At 40.9% G+C, this 21,189-nt stretch overlaps 1 protein-coding gene across 3 annotated transcripts; it reads right to left on the minus strand.

The window, feature by feature from the left end:
* Positions 1 to 219: 219 nt before the first annotated feature.
* Positions 220 to 21,066, minus strand: FANCB (FA complementation group B). Of its 3 annotated transcripts, none has more exons than XM_081946027.1 (9): positions 20,839 to 21,066; positions 15,356 to 16,378; positions 14,269 to 14,421; positions 12,979 to 13,068; positions 12,535 to 12,663; positions 5,823 to 5,980; positions 4,828 to 5,255; positions 2,920 to 3,157; positions 220 to 1,994 (listed from the first exon to the last, which is right to left on the minus strand). In XM_081946027.1, exons 2-9 carry the CDS (start codon positions 16,274 to 16,276, stop codon positions 1,601 to 1,603), a joined length of 2,511 nt encoding a protein of 836 aa, XP_081802153.1. In that variant the 5' UTR covers positions 16,277 to 16,378; positions 20,839 to 21,066; the 3' UTR covers positions 220 to 1,600. The 3 variants fall into 3 exon arrangements, with proteins under 3 accessions (XP_081802153.1, XP_081802152.1, XP_081802151.1); XM_081946026.1 differs by having other exon boundaries at positions 221 to 1,994; positions 4,828 to 5,258; positions 20,741 to 21,065; XM_081946025.1 differs by having other exon boundaries at positions 221 to 1,994; positions 4,828 to 5,258; positions 20,839 to 21,064.
* Between the last annotated feature and the right edge of the window lie 123 nt (positions 21,067 to 21,189).

Consider the following 21,189-nt stretch of genomic DNA (forward strand, 5'->3'; position numbering starts at 1 on the left):
TCAGTTGCCAACAGATCTTTAAAATCAGAGGCCAATGCTTGAGAATTAATAGAAGTAGAAAGATATTCTTTGACCATGAAACAGAAGACAGCAAAAAAGTAAGGAAGCTATAGGAACAGTTGGAAAGTTTAACATTTCCAGTTAATTTTCCCAAAGACATCCTGGAACCTGCAGCTACATGCTTTTGAAATGCTTGTTTTCCCTCATCACAGCAATAACTTGCTTTCTTCAATCCACTTCTTTTGAAAAAGATTTTTAAAATCAAGGTTCTGATAAATATGCTTTAAGCTATAACCAGGGCTGTCTAGCTCCCAGCCCGCGGGCGGGTCTGTCAGGCGCTGGCCACGCCCACGCCCAGTTTAGCAAAGTGGAAAAAAGTCCCAATACGTCACACTATGGCAACGTGAGTTTGACACCCCTGCTATAGACCATATATTTGCATTTTATTTCTTTTGTAGTGCCGAATATGTTTTAAATGTATTTTAACAAATAGTAATTATCTGAAGCCAGGTCTGACTAGCACTTTGCCCACATCAATCTAAGAGTGATCAAGAAAAAGTGACAATTTTAATTATCAAGTTCTATAATTGCCAGAACAACATGCCTTATTATTCTATGCACAGGATTACAAAAAAGCACATTGCCAATTTCCATACTATATTATATTACTAAGCTGCAGAAACAGCCAAAGATTTTAAAGATTATTCTAGCGATATGATCAATTGTGAATGCTGATTGCTGTTAGTATGCATAGTATGAACCTAAATATACGTATGCTGACATTAAACATATTATCTTAAACAGAACATGATGATAAAATATGTTATATTTGTAGTGAATACAACATACACACACGGAACACACTCATGAGATAATAAATTAATTTATTCATGCAGCAGGTTCTCCTGCAGAACTCTGCAGGTTCTCAGATTTGTTCAACAGTATTCAAGAACATCCTTATTATAATTATCAGTCGCCACTCACAGCATTCCATATAAACTCCATATTGAATATTAACTGGAAAGAATTATCCTGAATGCTGAATCTAAAGCACTCATACATCATTCCTGCCGTGACAAATATTACCTATACAAAAATAAGTGAACAATTGATAGCTGCTCTTAGTATCTCATTGCAACAAGGTACCTATCAAATCAATCATTCTAATACAGCTATCCGCTGCAGGATTTTTTCCTAGATAACATATCTTAGAAAACTCAATGCTGATTATAGCAAATATCAGGGCATACTGCTATACTATCCTTTATCTATAAATGGTATAAAATCAAGTATTTCACTCTCTCCTCCTCCTCTCCTGTAAAGACTCCTAACTGCTGTTCTAGAATAAAGCAATATGTGAATGCAGAATTGTGAGAAGTGCATATATATTGGCAAATGTATGTCTGCTTAGCCAGGTAATAATTGTCCATAGTCCTTGAAATTTTTGCAAAATAATTTTCTTGTTATAGAAACTTACTAGAAATACAACTAAAGCACAAGCAGGTTTGGTTTTTTTAATCTTACAGACTAATTAAACTAATTAAATATATTATATTATAAATGAATTATAGTTCCAGTTAATAAATATTGCAAAATAAAGTCAGAATGAAGAGCATAACCATGACATCGTATCAGAATTCATCTGCAGATCAAACAAATTCAAAATATACTTTCTGAATAAGGAACCACTCACTGTTCTATTCATACTCAGCATACTCTGCTTTTGTTCCTTTATAAATGCTTCCTTGAAATGTTCAACTATGGAGGCACTATTATTTTCTTTGTTTCCTTCATTTTTCAGAGAAAAGTTATTTTCAGTTTGTCTCAGAGTTGACGATAAAACATGTTGGAAAAATTCTGTTTCTTTTATTAAAGTCAATCCAAGCTGTTCAGCAAGTAGATTCTTATTTCCTAACTTCAGTAATTTTATCTTGCAAGTTGGTGGTAGCAATCCAATGAAGGCATGAAGGCATTGGAACAAGGCAAGTTGGTGTCTGTGAAATAGACAAACAAAGCAGTTGTCACTATGCATTCAATGGAAAGATTTACATGGAAAACAAAATTCTCATGACAAAGAAACATAACTCTACTTTGCCTGGAAAAAAAATCTTTGGAATAAATGCCAAGCATAAAAACAATGTGGAAAACTCCTGTCTTATACATTCAAAAACTTGCAAAATTCAGAGGCAGCATTATGTACCACGTTCTCATGACTTCTCTAAGATTCATTTGATATTTACTTAGCAGCGCTATGACATTGAAAATATTACTTCTCTTCCAAAACATTACATAAAAAAAAATTTAAAGGTTGATTATTAATGTTAATTCTGAGAAAAAATAAAGTACTTTTTTCAAATTCCTCTTAACTGTATCAGATACTGCATTAGGCCAGTAGTTACAGTTGTTTTATAGCACCTTATGTAAACTATTTAAATTTTTTAAATAAACAAATGAAACACTTATCTACAGATACCAGGACAATGATTTTAAAACATGGTCATTTAGGGATCCTCTGTCAACAACATATACAATTATTACCTCTACAAAATAATAATAATAATAATAATAATAATAATAATAATAATAATAATAATAATAATAATAATAATAATAATAATAAATATTTATTTCTTAGCCGCACCCTCTCCCGAAGGACTCGGGGCGGCGTACAACGAAACATATGAAATAAATATGTGGACAAAACAAACATATAACAGAGACATATACCGAGACATACACAAGGAGGAGGTCGGCTGACAAATAAAACAATTAAAATACAGTATTTAAAAACCCCTAGATAATTAAATATAATTAAAATACCCAATAAAAACCCGTCAGGTTTTTATAATAATTCAGCAGAGTTGTTAAAACTCCCTAAGAAGCTAACAAAGTCTTTTTCAGCCTTTAAATGGTTGCTACCTGCAGAATACTGTTAAAAATCCTTCAAAAGGTGTTTTTAGATTCCACTTGAAAAGAGTGCCATTCAGATTTCCAGATTTCCAGCAGACCATATAATCCGGATATTTCTCGATGGGTGCACACTCCATTTGTTCCAATAGACGCTTATTTACTGGAAGCAATGTGCAGTCAGAGGAGATTATTTCGAAAGAGGATTTGTATGATATTGCACAGAGTGCCAGGAGATCTTCTGTAGAACCTGCAACATTAAAAAAATGTAATTAAGCTAAGCAGTATGTTTAAAACTGATATCTACTTAATTTTGTTTCTAAAATGTATTTTTATTATGTTTAGATACCATTTCAGACATGACAGACATGGCATACAAAATGCACAAGGCTATATAATATGTACTCATACATACTACAATGAAAGGATCTAATAAAATAGCAAGTGCACTCTATTGCATTTTTTTTTTGTTTAGTAAAGTGTCATATTTTTGATGCTCAGAATGATGGGGTCATAACTGAAGAAATTATTTAATGAAACATATGTTCTGATAGACCAGTGATGGCGAACCTGTGGCACGTGGAGCCATTTGTCAGGGCACGCGAGGCGGTGCCGTCAGCTGGCCAGAGTGCATGCGCTCGCTGGCTAGCTGAGTTCACCCTTTTTTAAAGCCATTTTTCGCCCTCCCCAGGCTCCAGAGGCTTTATAGGAGCATGGGGAGGGCGAAGAGCCCCCCTGCCCCTCCGGAGGCTTCATGAGCTTCCCTGAAGCCTCCGGAGCGCAAAAAAACAGCCCTATGGGCAAACCGGAAGTTTGGCAACGGACTTCCGGTTTGCTCGGAGGGTCATTTTGACTGCTCCGGAGGCTTCAGGGAAGCCTCCTGAAGGTCCCTGAAGCCTCCGGAGGGCTTCTGGGGGAGCGGGGAAGGCTGTTTTCGCCCTCCCCAGGCTCCTATAAAGCCTCTGGAGCCTGGGGAGGGCGAAAAAAGCATGCAAAAAATGGGGGGTCGCGCCTGTAGTGTGCGCATGTGCACTGGGGGGGGGGTTCGTGCATTGCATTATGAGTGCAGCACACCCGCACACGAGCCCCCTGCGCTCCCCCCACTTATGATACGTGAGCCAAAAAAGGTTCGCCATTGTTGTGATAGACCCATATATAATATTGCTTGTATATATCTTCCATATAATTCCTAGAATTAACCAAGAACATCCGGGGGTTGCTTCAGAATTATGAAGTTAATTTGCAATAAATGAGGAAATTCCAAACTTTCTTCCAAAAGCCTATAAAAACTGGGTACAAGTAGTCTTCAACTTACAGCAATTTGTTTGGTGACTATTCAAAGATGCAACAGCACTGAAAAAGTGACTTATGACTATTTTTCACATTTATGACCATTGCACAATCCCCATGGTCACTTAATCAAAATTCAGATGCTTGGCAATGCACTCATATTTATGATAGTTGTAGTGTCCCAAGGTCACGTTTTGCCACCTTCTGACAAGCAAAGTCAATGGGGAAGCCAGATTCATTTAACAAAAAAGTTATTAACAACTATAATGATTTTGCAGCAAGAAAGGTTGTAAAGTGGGGCAAAACTCACTTAACTCTCCCACTTAGCAACAAAAATGTTGGGCTCAATCCTGATCATAAGTCAAGGACTATCTATAAAGGGAAAGTGAAGAAGGGTTGAGGCATGGCCTTAGGACAGGGATCAAGAGAAAAGTGTTGTCTTATTTATGTTATAGAAAATGTTATTCTAATTATTTTTTAAAAGGTTCTTTTGAAATAAATATATTCAATTTGATCACGATTGCAACATTCAGACAATACTGTATAAAGCACTAATGGAAATCTTAATTTGAGAAAAATATAAAGTTTATTCTTTATTGTATATATTTCTTATAGTAAATATATATTTACCTGGACACTCTTTCAAATTTATTGAAAGCTTTCCAGTAGAAATCTCTACCAGACTTAGTAAAAAATCTCCACATAGCAAAGTCAACCTTTTGCTTTTCTGCCAGTTTTCACTGTTACTGCTCTTCTTCGCATGAAGCAGTACCACACAAGTTATTTCATGCCATGCCAAGAAAGGGGACAGATGGGTAACTGCTGTAATGGCTTTTGCCTTATGCCTCTTCACTTCTGAGTCTTTTCCATTGCACTTGCTTTCTTCATTGAGGCAACTTAACTTGATTTTTTTAGGCAATGGTTCCAAGTGCCAACATGATAGAGGCTCAGCCTCTGAAGCTTTTGTCACTGTAACTACTCTACAGTGGCATTTTGATGGAGAAAGTAAATGGCGCTTCTGGCGAATTATCAGAGATAAACTGGCATCACTGAGTTGCCTGCTTCAAAACAAAAGAACACAATGTAAACAAATATATTTATAGCCTCGGTATTTGTAGTATACTATGCTCTTGTGTACAGGTAGTTCTCAACTTACAACCATTTGTTTAGTGACTTTCAAAGTTCAAGTAGAACTGGAAAAATAATTTACGATTATTTTTCAGAGTTTACGATTGTTGCAGCATCTCCAAGATCACATGTACAAAATTTGGACACTTGGCAACTGGCATATAATTCAATAATTGTCTTGCTTAGTAACAGAAAGTTTGAACTCAGCTGTGTCGTAAGTAGAAGACTATATGTATTTGATATTTATAATTCACAACTACTTTGTGCCAACTTTATATTAAATACAATGTAATTAAATATATATTCAATTTTTACTCATAAGATGTAGCATACAAAATTTTGTCTTGGAATACTATATATCTAGACTTTTTTTTTGGCATTCAAGCTTCCACCATATAAATGCCGCCAATTATATATGCTCAATTTGGATTTCAGGTTTTGACCATATAAATGTTGCCAATGAGTCAACGTGATTGTATAGAATTTAAACTACTCACAAGTCAAATGTTTCCATGACTTCTACTCCAACTATTAACTGGTCATCCACCACACGATACCAAACCTTCTTTACAATTTGTTCTTCATCTTCAGTTGGAGTCAATACACTATTATCAAATTCTTCCTCTGTGTCATCCCAAAGAGAAACAAGATTTTCCTTAGATGGAAATAGTAATATATTAATATTTTTAAATATAAAGCCAAATAACTATTTGTATAATGAAAATTTGTTATTGTTACAGACAATCATGGAACCCAAAATGCATTTTAACTAACATATAAACTTGAGGATCAACCAAAATTACCACAGTATGGTACACATTTACATTAAAAGAACGTTGGTCCTATCTGAACGTTCTTCTCAGCGTGGCGCAGGACGGCCCAGGAGTGGTTGTTCAATCCTTATTTGCCCAAGAGACTGAGTCAGAATTTAAGCCACGCCTCCAGCTTCCTCTGCTAATATCCAATTCCGACGAGGCGCAGCTCCAACTAGAGAAACGAAAGAAGAACAGGCCCTGCCCGCAGCATTAGTAGCTTAGGAGACCTGGACCTAACCAAAACACAATAACGGTGGGACCTGGACCATCCTGCTCCACTCTGAGAAGAACGTTCAGGTAGGACCAACGTTCCTTCTCCAGCTGATGGCGCTGGAGGGTCCAGGAGTGGAACATACCAAAGCGGCAGTCCCTAGGGCGGGAACTCACTGGTTCGTGGCACCTGAGGGCGCATGTACTCCTGGCAGCACCCTACGCCCAAATGATGCCTCCGCAGATGCTGTTGGGATAGAAGTCTGGCAAAATTAACTCCTGAGCCCTATGAAAGTAGGAGTTTATCTTTGGGATAAAGGCGGGATCAAGCCTCAGAACCACTGTGTTAGGCTGTAAAATACAAAGGTCCTCCCTGACAGAGAGGGCACCTAACTCTGAAATCCTCCTAGCCGACCTGATAGCGACCAGGAAAACCACCTTTAATGTGAGGAACTGCAAGGACACAGTCCTCAGAGGTTCAAAAGTAGGATCCACTAGGGCCAGGAGGACCATGGGCAAATCCCAAGAGGGGAACCTGTGAACTACCAGGGCCCGAAGATTTGCCCTCCCCACCCCCCGTAGAAACCTCTTCACCACCGGATGACGGCCCAGGCTCTCCCAGCCACCCAAGACCAGGACAGTCGACAGGGCCAAGACTTGTCTCCGAAGTGTGTTATGGGCTAACCCCCTATCAAGCCCATCCTGAAGGAAGTCCAGGATATTCGGGAGCGAAGGATGTTTGGGGGCCACATATGCCTTACGGCACCAAGTACAAAAGGTGGACCACGTGGCATTATAAATCCTGGTCGTGGCCGGGCATCTGGACGCCGAAGGTGGTTCGTATTTCCCGTGAGGAGAACCTTGCCTCTCTCAGGATCTCTCTCAAATACCAGGTGGTCAACTGGAGCCATTGCGGCTCTGGATGGACCAGGACACCCTGGTGTAGGGATATCTTCTCCTGTGGGATTCTCCAGGGTTTGGCAATGGACAGACCTAACAGATCCGCGAACCAAGGCCTGCGTGGCCAGTATGGGGAGACCATGATTACCTCCGCCCCTTCCTTCATTATCTTTCCCAACACCCCTGGAATCAGTGAGAGGGGGGAACACATAAAGCAGACGCGGGGGTCACCTGCTGCGTAGGGTACTGCTCCCCTCTGCTCCCCAAGTCGGGAACCGTGTGAAAAACCTGGGGAGCTGGGCATTTTTCGGAGATGCAAAGAGGTCTACCACTGGCTGTCCCAATCTCCTGCAGATCTCCTCAAACAGTTCTGTCTGTCAGGAGTAGGATGTGTCTTTGCTCTACAAGGGCCTGAAAGTGTCGAAGGGCCGGATGAGCCGCACACAGCTCCAGCCAGTTTATGTTATGTGTAAGGTCCCGAGGGGACCTCCGACCCTGGGCCAGCTGTGTCCCCAACAATGCCCCCCAGCCATAAAGGCTCGTGTCTGTGATCAGGGTAAGTCTCTCCGGCTCCCTGAACCCACACCCTCTGGCTAACGCTGGCGAAGTCCACCATCTCAGGGAGAGCCTCATGTGGGGGGGGGGGTACTCGAAGCTGGAAGGACAAGGCGCTGCGCTTGCTCCTTTGGTATGGGAGCAAGAACCACTGGAGGGTTCTAGCATGGAACAAGATCTATGCATGAAATCATCTTCCCCAACAACTGGGATAAGGTAACTATGGGTACACGCCGTTCTCTCTGCACCTGGTTGACCAGCTTTACCAGGCTAGCCTTACGATCCTGGGACAAGAAAACCATACCGGAGGAGGAATCTATGATCACTCCCAAATGCAACAGTCTGGTAGATGGTTGCATGTGGCTCTTCTGGAAGTTTACTGAATCCATACCTCTGCAGAGTCTCCACTGTTAGGTTTACGTCTTGAAGGGACCTCTCCAGTGACTCCGCCTGGAGGAGGATATAATCTAAATAACAATGAAGCCTGATGGGAACCGTTCTGAGATGGTTAGCCAGGGCTGCCAGGATCTTTGTAAAAGTCCTGGGCGCCAAGGCAAGGCGGAAGGGAAGAGCTCTATACTGGTAGTGTTCACCAGTGTAGGAAAACCTAAGGAACTTCCTGTGCTCAGAGAGGATAGCTACATGAAGGTAAGCCTCCGTCAAGTCAATGGACGTGAGGTAGTCGCCCTTCCTGATGCCTTCGAGGATGGAACGAAGGGATTCCATCTTGAACTGTTTGTAAACTAAGTAACGGTTCAACCGTTTAAGGTCAAGGATCGCCCTCCAACCCCCAGAGGACTTTGGAACTACAAAGAAGTTGGAATAAAACCCCCTGCCCTGGTCCTCTTGAGGAACCACCTGCACCGCCTGGATGTCCACAGGTGGTCAATCGCCCGGCGCATAAGCTGTCTCTTAAGTGCGCACTTGGAGGACGTAAACGTTCGAAAACAATTCGGAGGGACGGATAGGAATTCCAGTCGCAGGCCAAACTTCACCGTGTTAAGGACACAGAGATCCGAAGTAATACTCTCCCATTGGTCGCCAAACAACACCAACCGACCACCAGTGGGAGCTGTCCAAACCCACTCATTTATTCTGGCGGAAGGGGCATCCGCTCCCGAAAGGGCCGCCTACCCTGGGGTTGGAAGCGTGACCTGTCCCTGTAAGACGATCTATCCTGCCCCGTCCTGACGTGGCTGAAAATTCCTAGGTTGATAATGATAGTCTGTGTCAGTACCCCTATAGGGTGCCCTACGTGTATATGGTGTGTACTTGTGTTCCTGCTTCTTAGTCGTGGCAGGCAAAACATTATGTTTGTTCTTATCCTCAATGAATATTGGGTCCAGAACCTCACCAAACAGCTTTTTCCCCACATACGGGCCTGCCGCCAGCTTCCACTTCGCTTTGGCCTCCGCCTGCCACTTTCGAAGCCACATCATCCGCCTAGCTGAAACAGAGGAAGAAAGAGCCCTGGAGGCAAATTTAGTGGCGTTCAAGGTAGCATCTGCCAAAAACTGAGTCGCAGCCATGACCTTGCTGATGTCTTGAAGCAGCCTCACATTGTGCGCCTGGACATGCTCCTGCATTTGTTCAAGCCACATAGGCATGGCACGATTGAAGAAAGACGCGGACGAAGCGGCCTTGATCACCATGTTGCCGCCAGGAAAGTCTTACGCAATGCCAGTTCAGTCCTTTTATCTTCTGCCTTCAGATTGTCGACTACATCACTTGCCACCAAGGGAGTTGGGGATGCCAGGGTGGCCACAGGGGCATCCACCTCCGGAACCTGTAATGCCTGGGAGAAATCAGGATCCATATTATAGAACCGTCTGTCATTCCCACCCGGGGTAGAGAAAGTACCTGGCTTGGCCCACTGCTTCTGAATGACCTCCAGACACAGTTTTGGTGCAGAGATTTCCTCTTTCCGCACCGCAGGTTCCACAAACAAACGTTTTTTCTTAGGCGCTGCCTTGGAAGTTGAAGCCTCGGCCACGGTCTCCTTCTTCTTCTGTTTGCCATCCTCCATTTCATCGGCCGCGGTGCTCCTGGCTTTAAATAGCAAGGAATGGAAGACATTAGAAGGAAACAAACCAGCAAAGGCTGGAATATCCGGTGCCAAACCTTCATCATCAGAAAGCTCTGTCTCCTTCTGCTCTTCCCCTTTCTGGAGCGAAACCTCGCTTCTCAGCGAAGGGGAGACCCCTCTCTGCATCCTGTCTGATCAAGCAACCAGAACCTGGATGCGTCTGCGCTTGACCTCCATCAGCTCTTTGTCCGTCTGATCAGAAGGCCAACCCTGGAGGGCTATGCCATGTGCAATGGCTCGATGAATAAGATATTGAATGTTATCAGGTAAGTCCTCAAAATCACCAATGTCATGACTAGGCCCGGGGCTGGGTGCCAACTGGTGCCTATGCCCCGGGTCAGGAACAGGCATAATGCATTTAGGCAGATGGTACTTGCCTTCCTCGTCCTCTATTTCCGAGAGTGGGGGTGAGATCGAACTGGCCCTTGGGGATCCAGAGATCCTTGAAGGGGAAGGAGATGGAGAAAGTGGAGCGCCCTTCAGACGGGTGTGTGTGGACCTTACCGAGGGCAAAGGGGCCTTATCTCCTTCTCCCCATCCTCTGCACCCCCTTGCCTGGAGGGAGCTCGCTTCACCAGTGGAGGAGGATCCTGTGGGGAACACTTTCTCTTCTTGGAGCTCTTTGAAGGAGCTGCAGAAGTCGCCCCAGAGCTACTTTCACCGCGGGAATCAGCCATGGTCTTGTAACAAATTCTCTGCCCAAGGCCACACCTGACCAGTTCAGCAACCAACACAACGACAAAACTCCTGTTTTTGATCTGCAACTGACCTCACAGGAGCCTGCAGTTGCAATGAGCCTTGTGGCAGAGAAAAAGAGGAAACAAAATGGCCGCCGTCCATGTGACTCCCCCGGAGGTTCAACAAAATGGCCACCACCTCATGGCCACTAACAAAATGGCCACTGCCATGAGTACCTTCCCAAGATGGGCACCGCCCAAGGAACTCTCCCAAAATGGATGCCTCCAGGGCCCCATACTCACGAGGGAGAAGCCTCCGGACAAAAAACAATGGTGCAGACGAGCAAACGGCCCCGAGATCATCCGGTCGGCAATGCAGCCCTGCGCAATTAACAGCCAGTGCCAATCGCGCCCTCCTGTTCTGGTTTGCAGCTATGTGGGAACGCCGGCGTGCCGCACAGGCGCTCCTTGCCCTTGCAGCCTCGATGTCTACTGGCTGCAGCCCTTGAGAGCCAGCGGCAACGCAGGGTAACCTCCCTGGCCCACTCATGAGCCAGTAATCAGAAGCAATTTAAACGGAGCCGCAATGGACTCTGATGGCCGGCCCAGCCGGAGCTTGCCTGTGAGGACCCTGGTACCTCCAGCAGGGTCTAGCCCATACAATGAGCTACTCTAGCACAAGCAGGTGGAAGAAAGAACTTGTGAGCCAAGTTCAGACACCTTCCATCCAGTAGCGACATCAATTTAATTAAAAGAAAAAAATTTCAAACTATTCTAGGAAAGAAAACCAATTTTCACTAACAGCAAAGGTTTTTTACATCTCTTTTCGGGCAAGACTGAGTGGGAATTGGATATCAGCAGAGGAAGCTGGAAGTGTGGCTTAAATTCTGACTCAGTCTCTTAGGCAAATAAGGATTGAACAACCCACTCCTGGACCCTCCTGCGCCATCAGCTGGAGAATGTATGTGATTTTAAATTATCCTTATCAAGTATTCATACCCATTCTGATTTTTCCCCTCAATTTCAAATTGAGTAAATTGCACAATGCAAGTGCCCAGGTGATATGATTACATATAAACTATTGAAAAGTTACCATTATCCTGAATATTATAAATATATATGTTATTGGCAAGTAGAATATTTCAGTGATCTCTAAACACTATAGCCGTGATGGTGAACCTATGGCACATATGCCACAAGTGGCATGCAGAGCCATTTGTTGGGGCATGTGAAGTGTTGCCCTGTCAGCTCGAGTGCGCATGTGTGCACTGGCCAGCTGACTTCGGCCTTCTTTTCAGTCATTTTTCGTCCTCCGGAGGGTAAAAAACCACCCAACACACTAACTGGAGGTTCGGGAATGGACTTCCGGTTTGCGTGTTGGGCCGTTTTTCGCGCTCCAGAGCCTTCAGGGAAGCCCCCTGAAGGCGCCGGAGGGCAAAAATAGGTCCTATGGACAAACCGGAAGTCAGCATTCCAGAACTTCTGGGTTGACTGTATGGCTGTTTTTCACTCTGGAGCCTTCAGGGAAGCCTCCGGAGGGCTTCCGGGGGGGCAGGGGAGGCTGTTTTCGCCCTCCCCAGGCTCCTAGAAAGCCCCTGGAGCCAGTGGTGGGTGAAAAATGGGTCCATCGTGGACCAAAAGTGGGGAGCAGGGCAGGGATCACACGCGCATGCATGCAGGGGGATCACGCGCACATGCATGGGAGTGTCACATGCATAGCATTATAGATGTGGGCACGCTCACGCACAACCCCCTTGCGCTCCTCCCGCTTTTGGCATGCGATCCGAACAAGGTTAGCCATCACTGCACTATAGCAGCAATTTTTGAACCAGTATTCTGTTAAAAAATAATTACATTACTTGTTTAACCGGACCATTATTTTTGCTTCTGTTACTAGAAATGGCAAGTTCTACAACTATATAATAGGAAAAAATTACATACTACTTTTAACATTGCTGCAAAATACCTTTTTGATCCTAGGAATTCTTTGTTTCCAATCTTGAACAAGATCTAATAATGCATGGCAGCTTTCCATCAAAACTTTTTCTTTGAGGCGTAAATGTTGTTGAATATCTCGAACAGATGCAAAACCAGCCTACATAAGAGAACAGAGGCTTTGTGATGATACTCTTGTAAGCATCATGGGATTTTCTTCCTGAAAGATGCTAAAGATCTATTTTTGTGGTTTAAAAATTACTTAGGTTAGAAATTTAACTTCTAGACTTCCAGAAATATATTTCTAAACTCAAGTAAAACAATATATATTTAGTCATGCTTATAATTATGAATAGTTGCTAATGTTCTGCCTGTAATGAAACCTACATTGTAGATGGACTGAAAACATGTCAAAATGCAAATTTCATTAAATAAAACAAAATGTATATCCTAGAAAAAGATGCTACACACAAACCTGTAATCGTGCTTCAAGTGCTTTGATAGTACGAAGGCGATTCTCTTGTATCTCTTCAGCAGAACAGTCACTTTCATAGTTTATATTACTCTAAGAAAAAGCAATGCACATATTAATTAAACACCAAGATTTACAGAATACTCTGTGGAGAACTTCACAAGAATCCAAACATAAATTTAAGATCTTTCCATAGAAAACTGAAACTAATCACACCTCTTCTGGTCAGGCAGCAGAAGAGACTGACATTGCTTTGTATTCACCCCTGTATACTACAGGAGACCCCTCCCCCCCACAAAAAAACCCCACCCCACCCAAACCCACACCAGATATAACTTATATATATATTTCTAACTGTTTAAAATATGCCGCATGTAGTTGTAGTCTGATTTTTGATGTAACATCGATTAGATAGGGGGGGATCACAATTTTAAAAAATATTCTAAAGATGCCAATCATACCACTAAGACTGTATAGTAATTAAAAAGCTTGAAAATGAGACATATACAGTGGCCACGTTTGATCACAAAGCTAAATCACGCAAAACTAAACACAGTGCATCTTGGGACTTGTGTGTTACCCTCTATATATTTACATCAAATAAATCCAAACTTTGTCTTTTAGAAACAACAAAGCTTAGTATGTCATTCAAACCCTAATTTTTAGAATTAGACGAGATAAATCATGATAGTCTCCTGCATAAGTTGCAGAATTGACTTTATGCTATTCAGTAAGTCATAGTTAAGATTAAACACAGGCTATGTTTATACACTGTACCATAAGGTGCCATAATGTATTTTGTTAGTTTTAACTTAACATGTGTGATCCATTCCACTGTAGTTTATATGTGGTTTATTTCACTATGCTACTGAAATAATATGAGAACCTGAAATAAAACATAAATGGAAGCTTAGAACTACTTGTAGTTGTTCTGGAGATGGTGAACTGAAATCTACAAGGCCAATGCTTAGAAGTACTTTGTACTGGAAAAATAAACCATGTTAAGTCCTACATAGGAAGGATTTTGTCTGCTTTGTAACTAATTAAGTGAGTCAAAGTTTTGATTTGTAAGTTATTGATATGACCAAAGTCAGTAATTTGAATCAAAATGTTCATTGAAATCCTGTATGCAGTGCTACAATCTGTACTGAAATATGAACTTAAATATTAAATTATTAATTAAATTTTAAACTAAATTTAAATTAAATAAATAAAAACATTAAATATTAAATTAATAATTGGCATAATTCTTTTTAAAATAAACATTTCCCAATTATTTGTAGCATATCTTACCTCATAATTAAAATTTCCAAAATCTGTTATTTGAAATGCCTTTAATGTTTCTGAAATAGAGTCACTCTTAAAAAAAATTACGATTTGTTCAGTTCCAATACCAGCAAAATCATCTACCAGAACAGATTTCACATTCTCCCAGCAAGAAGCCACCTAGAACATCAGAATTGTAATGATCTTTTAAAAAATTAGTTATATACATATAGCGCATGATTAAAATACGTAAGACAGCATTTTATCTGAAGTTTTTGCAGTGATAGGCATTATTTGCATTTATTAAAAGATGTTAGTTGTACTTACTGAAAAGGCAGTTTAAGATACATGGTACAACTACTACATGATCGCACTGCACAGGAATAATTTTAATTGCTGTCATAATGTCAATTTACACAGAACATGGTCTGTAAATCCAAGATTGAACACAAACATTTTATAATCTACCATGCAATAACTGTGAATGTATTTAATTTATAATTGTTCTTTTGAAAACTATGGTCCTTCCCATGGCTTATATTTTAGATCTAATCAAAATAATTAATAAATTGGTTAGAATTTCATTTAAGCCCGAAATAACCTGGGCTTATTCTCCATATATATGTGCGTGTTTGTAAACACAAACTTATGATAGATTAAGTAGAACTTAATGATAGTTTGCAGCCCATTACCAATAAATAGGTATGTTCAGCCAGGTTTGATATAAAGAAATAATTTAATATAATTTGATATAAAGATTTAATTAAGCTACAGAACAGATATAAAATTAAGGAGTGAATCAATTAAATTATATCAAAATTGTATCACTCATTTTAGAAAATAAGCTTTGTGTCTACAAGAACCAAGAAAACCTTCATATGTCAGAACTACATAATGCACATTAAGTTCCTATGTAAACAATGGCTGTCCTATAAGCAAGGTACAGATTTTGTTTGATTGAATGTTCAACACTTAGGTAAAATAACAGTACATGCATCCTCATTTCTTTCAGCAATCTGGACTGGTATAACTAGGCATGTAATATTTTACAAAAACAATGAGACAGAATCTCCACAATTCTAATAAAAATTGTTTTAGAACATCAGTTCAATACCTGCAAGTTATGTTTCCATACAGCACATACATCTCCAGAAGCAAACATCACAATCACCAATTGGCGATCTCCATCCACTGAAGCTATTTGTACTGAAACAGGTTTTTCATATGGAAGCTGCAGGTGATGTTTAGGCGAACCATCTTGAAAGAAAATCAATTGGCCTTTGCAAGTAACTGCTATCAGTGACGTCTTAAATTTGCCTTTTTTAATTTCAGTTTTGCAAACATATACACAACGCACTACACTGCCATAAGCGTGAGGCAAGAAACTAGCATTCAATAGTACTTTTTGTTTGTCAACTCCATATGCAAAACACTCATATCCCCAGATGGCCAGGTCTGACCTAGCATCACTTTGCTTATTGTCTCCCGGAAAACCAGCAGCTCTGGTTCCTAAAACAACTATACCCTCACCCTTAACTTGACCAGCCCATTGGACAGAAGAAAACTGAATAGGGGCACATAAAACAGTGCCAGTTTGGGGAGAAATATGTAGCAGATGTCCTTCATAATACCATATAATTGTTGGACCAGCTAATAATTGTACAGGTTCTTTGATTGCATAGTCCAATTTAAACTGCAGAACCAGTTCAAATTTATTATGGATATGACACAACAATAGCGTATATTTAATTTTTTTCTTTTTCTTCTTTTTCAAAAGAATGCAAGGGTGAAGAATTCCAGTTCTGAAGTCAGATGCATTGCTGCAGTGAATAATTTCGATATCTTCACCATATATGCAAAATGATCCAGTGGACACCTCATTAAATAATTTAGTGTCATTGTCAAATGTCATTCTTTTCACATGCAATGTAGTAATTGTGATATCATCACTCTGTGAATTGTTCCCTCTTGATAGCTGGAAAAGAAGCAGTATCCCATTATAAGACAACAGTTTCTCTTGCTGATGCATCGACATTTTCTTTTCTTAACAAGATTCCATTATGTTAAGATTGGTGTTTCTCTAAATTCCACTACAAGGATTCTTCTGTAATTTTTGACCCAGAGAACATTTTTAAATCTGAAAATGTAAAGAACTTTATTAATACTGCAAAAGATTTTGATTACTTTACCTTCAATAAATAACAATTATTTTACCTTCAATAAATAACAATCAGTACTTGAGAAGAAGCCAAAATATTATGAATATATACTTTTTAAAACGTACCAAATTCTGAAAAAAAATATCAGCTTTATCTTAAAACATGGTTGTCCAAAAGAATATATTTTTAAAACTGGGAACTGATTGCCACAAAGAACAGGGAGTCAAGCTATTCTCCAAAGCACCCGAGGGTAGAACAAGAAGCAATGGATGGAAACTAATCAAGGAGAAATGCAAACTAGAACTAAGAAGAAATTTCCTGACAGAACAATTAATCAGTGGAACAACTTGCCTCCAGAAGTTGTGAATGCTCCAACACTGCAAGTTTTTAAGAAGAGATTGGACAACCCTTTGTCTGAAATGGTATAGGATCTCCTGCCTGAACCACCAAGGTCTGTTCTGTTCGATTCGATTCTACCTTTGACTCCTCTATTAGAGTAAGAAAGAGTGAAATCATTAAGGCATATTTTTTCACAACAAAATCATTAAGATGTTTCATAGTAAAATCATTTGCAGATGTACTTGAGTGGGATTTATTATCATACTCTTCTACAATAAGAAACAATTCCAGATATTCTTTGGTTGAAGTAGGGCAAAACAAATAAAGTATTTACATATAAACAAATGTTATTTATAAGCCTTTCAAAATACAATGAATATACGAAGTTAAGTATTTGTTCCCCTAAGATAACAACACATGTGTCTACATTATGGGAGCCTTATTTATGGAAAAGAGTATCTGAATAAATATTATAGTAAACCCCAAAATCTCAGTAAAACAGATGATAAAACAGTATAAGCAATTGAACTAAGATGGGCAGTTAAGCAAGCTGTGGTCGAGAAGCTGTGGTCGAGTTCAACAAGTAACAGAACAAACGTCTGTAATATTTGAAGAAGTTAAATTTTTCTGGATAAATACTAATAAATGATGAAAAGAGTGAAAAATTAAATCTCAAATTATGAAGTGTGCATGAATATTATTGTAGGAAATAGTATAAAAAATACAGTATAAAACTATTCAATCAATAACATCTTCACCATGAGAACGGAGTGACATTGCATATGAAATTGTCTGGAATTTTTTTTTCCAAAAATAGTGGTGACCCATTTCAAAAGGAGTGACATTATAGATTCTATATTTTGAAGTCTTTGAATGTACTTAAGATTGGCTCCTCCAAAATACATTGTGCTGTTCTTCCGTGTTCATAACACGTTGTTGAAACACAAGCTTAATCTGCTCAAAATCCACTGTTAATGAAGCTAAAAAATTGTAAAAGTGCCACGGCTGCTATTCATCTTGCCAATATCAACTTTTTAACATGTCACTTGTATATTAAAATTAAGTAAAGATGTTAGCATTATTCATATCTTAATTTCTATATCTGAATTATAGAAATTTCCAGGTGTTGGGACTTCAACTCTCACAATTCCACAGGGTGGTTGATCATTTTTAAGAATTTTGGGAGTTGGTCCAACTACCTGGAAGTTGGCAAGGTTAGGACTTACAACACTAGAATTTCCTCATTCCACTATCATGCCACAGAATGTAACACTCTTTCAAGCCAAGGTAACCTCGTCCACATAAATAATAACCTGGACAATTATTGTGTATAATTATCTACCAGCTTCAGGGGATTGCAAATTATTAGACCATAGTGGTGAAATTCATTTTTTTTACTACTGGTCCTGTGGGCATGGTCCTGGTGGGCAAGGCAGGGGAAGGATACTGCAAAATCTCCATTCCCACCCCACTCCGGGGCCAGCCAGAGGTGGTATTTGCCGGTTTTCCGGACTACTCAAAATTTCCACTACCAGTTCTCCAGAACCTGTATTTTAACCCTGGGAGACCAGGAAAAATCCCCATTTTCTGATTGTATTTTTTAGTTGTCAGTTCTAAATAAAGAAAAATGTGGATTAGTAGGACCACACCTGAAATACTACATACAGTTTTGGTCACATTACAAAAAAGATGTTCAGACTTTGGGGAAAGTGCAGAGAACAGCAACTAAAATGATTAAAGGCGTGTAATCTAAAACATTTGAAGAAGAGTTGCAGGAATTGGATATGGCTAGTCTAGAGAAAAGAAGATCTAGGGATGACATGATAGTAGGTAGCATTCCAGTATATGAGTGGCTGCCACAAAGAAGAGGGGATCAACTTATTTTCCAAAGCACCAGAAGGCAAGACAAGAAATAACGGATGGAAACTAATTAAGGAGAGAACAACTGGAATTAAGAAGAAACTTCCTAACAATGAAGACAATTAACCAGTGGAGCAGCTTGCCTTCATCACTGGTGGTTTTTAAGAAAAGACTGGACTGCCACTTGTCTGAAATGGTATAGGGCTGTGGTGATGAATCTATGACATGCATGCCAGAGGTGGCACACAGAGTTCTCTCTGTGGGCACATGCACCGTCACCCCAGCCCAGCTGCATCACATTTCTGTCACATTTTTCGCTGTTGTTTGCAGGGAAACAAAAGTTTGAGGGACTAAAAAAATGTGCAAAACAGCATTCCGCCTTTGTCGCCATACATTTGCTGTTGCTGCTTCCATGGCCTGCCCCCTACTCTCACAGCACCTTGCGTAGCAAAGTGAAATTTAGCACGGAGCCGCAATGCGACCCTGCATTGTCTCAGCTCATTCTGGCCTCCCAGAAGTCAGTATCTTTTCCTGGAGAAATGCTAGTGTTGGGATGCCCCACCTCCCTGCCAGCCAGCTGAGTTTCGGCACGCTGCTCCTGGGCTCCTTGGTCTCCAGACATCAGATTCCCACCACCCAGCACCAGTTCAGGGGGGGGGGAAGGGAGACTTACAATAAGGAGGTGTTGTGTGTATGTAGAGAGAAATAGTAATAAACGTTGTGAGCAGGCTGAAATGAGGAAATGCTGCAGCACTGGATGGTGAAGCCGCAGAAATATTAAAATAGGGATTTGCTCTGCTGATCAAGGTGTTTGGGAGCTGATGTTTTGTGTGTGTATGTGTGCATATGTATGAAGGCTGCCTTTGCAGCATTGGAAGAATGATTGGAAGAATGCCATAACAATACAAAGACAAACAATGAGTAATACAGCTACTGGGAATTCAGTATCTCGCTGCTGTTGGGCAGAATCCTGACTGAAAGATACAAATGTGAGAAAGGGAAAAATGTGGGAAATGTGGTTGGGCTTTATCCTGGTGGAGCTGGGGGAGGAACACCAGATATTTCTTTAAACAGACCACTAAGAAATTAAAGAAATGCAGAAAGTAACAACTTGAATCTGAATTTCAAGTACTCTACTAGTTAGCCAGGGGATTTTAAAAAATTACACACTCAAATCTGAGGTTTTTTGACCAAATATGAGGGAGGAGAAATTATAAATTTCCTTTGAGCTGAGGAGAAGTGAGATTTCATGCTGAGGAATTACGCTCAATCCGGATAAGTTTAGGAGAATGGTACCCAGAGGGTGAACTTGGCACATCTAATTTTGCTGCATAGAGCTTTAAAATGTTTGGTGCTGCAGATTTGAACTTGGGTGCTTTTATTTCTGCTCCAATCAGGACACATTTAACTGTAACCATTAATGTTCAATTTTTATTAAGTTCAGGGGTTTCTTCCCCTCTCCCCCAGGTGGGAGTGAGTGAGAGTGAGAGAGAGAAACAGAGAGAGGGAAGGAAGAAAAGAGAGGGGGGAGGGAGGAAGAGCAAGAGAAAGAGGGAGAGAAAGAGAAAGACAGAGAGGGGAGGAATAGAGAAAGAGAGAGGGAGGGAAAGAGAAGCGGAGAGAGAGGAAGGAAAAGAGAGAAAGAGAGGGGGAAAAGAGAGAAATGATATTAAAAAGTTTTTCTTTTTTATTGTTGCTAAATGTAATATTTCAAAAACAGGGAAAAATGAAGGGGTATAAAAGTGCATTTATCACGTTTTTCTTATAACAATTAGCTGAACTCTGCGTTGTTTATCATTATTTAAGGTAGTAAAACCTCATTATTCAGGTTAAATTTCCATGTTGGCACCTTGCGATAAATAAGTGGGTTTTGGGTTGCTATTTGGGCACTCGGTCTCTAAAAGGTTCGCCATCTCTGGTATAGAGTCTCCTGCTTGAGCTGGGGATTGGACTAGAAGACCTCCAAGATCCCTTCCAGCTCTGTTCTGATTGGATCAAGACTCAGTAGGAGTCACAGACCCCATTTTTAATTAACAAGTATGTGTTTCAACTTGTTTTTTCTTTATGGGCTGAGACCCATAAAGGGTCAGGGACACCTTCCTCTTGATAACCCAGGCTACAAAATGGTTTTACCCACCCACCTCCTGTGCTTAGGATCTGGATCCCATCTTCCCAATCGAAGACTTGGACGTGCAGCAGAATGAAGCAGGGCATGGCAGTACAATGTATCAAAACATACCACGCAATTACTTTTACACCAGCGTGCGTTCATCCCCTTCATAGACAACGTAGCAAGGCTTTGCGCCGACCTTCTCGAAACCCGAAACCGCTCTGCCATCCATCAAAGAGCCCGCCACGCTAGGGGCGTATTGAAAGGACTGGCTCCTGTTTCGCAAAATGCAGAGCGTCAGACGCCAATTCCCCGAGGAGACGCCAACGCAACCAATTAGCAGGCAGCGGAATTGCGCAGGGAAAGGGCTGGACGGGCTTTGAAAGGATGCGGAAGTAGAGGGTGGGAACTTTCTTCGCTTTTTTTTTTAGAGGAGGTGGTGCTGCTGCCGAAGGAAACGACGGGGATTGGCTGGCGGCA

The sequence above is a fragment of the Natrix helvetica genome (assembly GCF_964273705.1).
Source record: "Natrix helvetica genome assembly, chromosome: 3".
Lineage (NCBI taxonomy): Eukaryota > Metazoa > Chordata > Lepidosauria > Squamata > Natricidae > Natrix > Natrix helvetica.

Excerpts from the sequence above, each read along its gene's own strand:
- FANCB (XM_081946026.1), bottom strand. The coding sequence starts at position 16,276 with ATGTCGATGCATCAGCAAGAGAAACTGTTGTCTTATAATGGGATACTG. Across the intron at positions 3,158-4,827 it reads AAATTTGAAAGAGTGTCCAG|GTTCTACAGAAGATCTCCTG; the intron begins GTAAATATATAT and ends TTAATGTTGCAG. Across the intron at positions 1,995-2,919 it reads TTTTTAACAGTATTCTGCAG|ACACCAACTTGCCTTGTTCC; the intron begins GTAGCAACCATT and ends TCTATTTCACAG.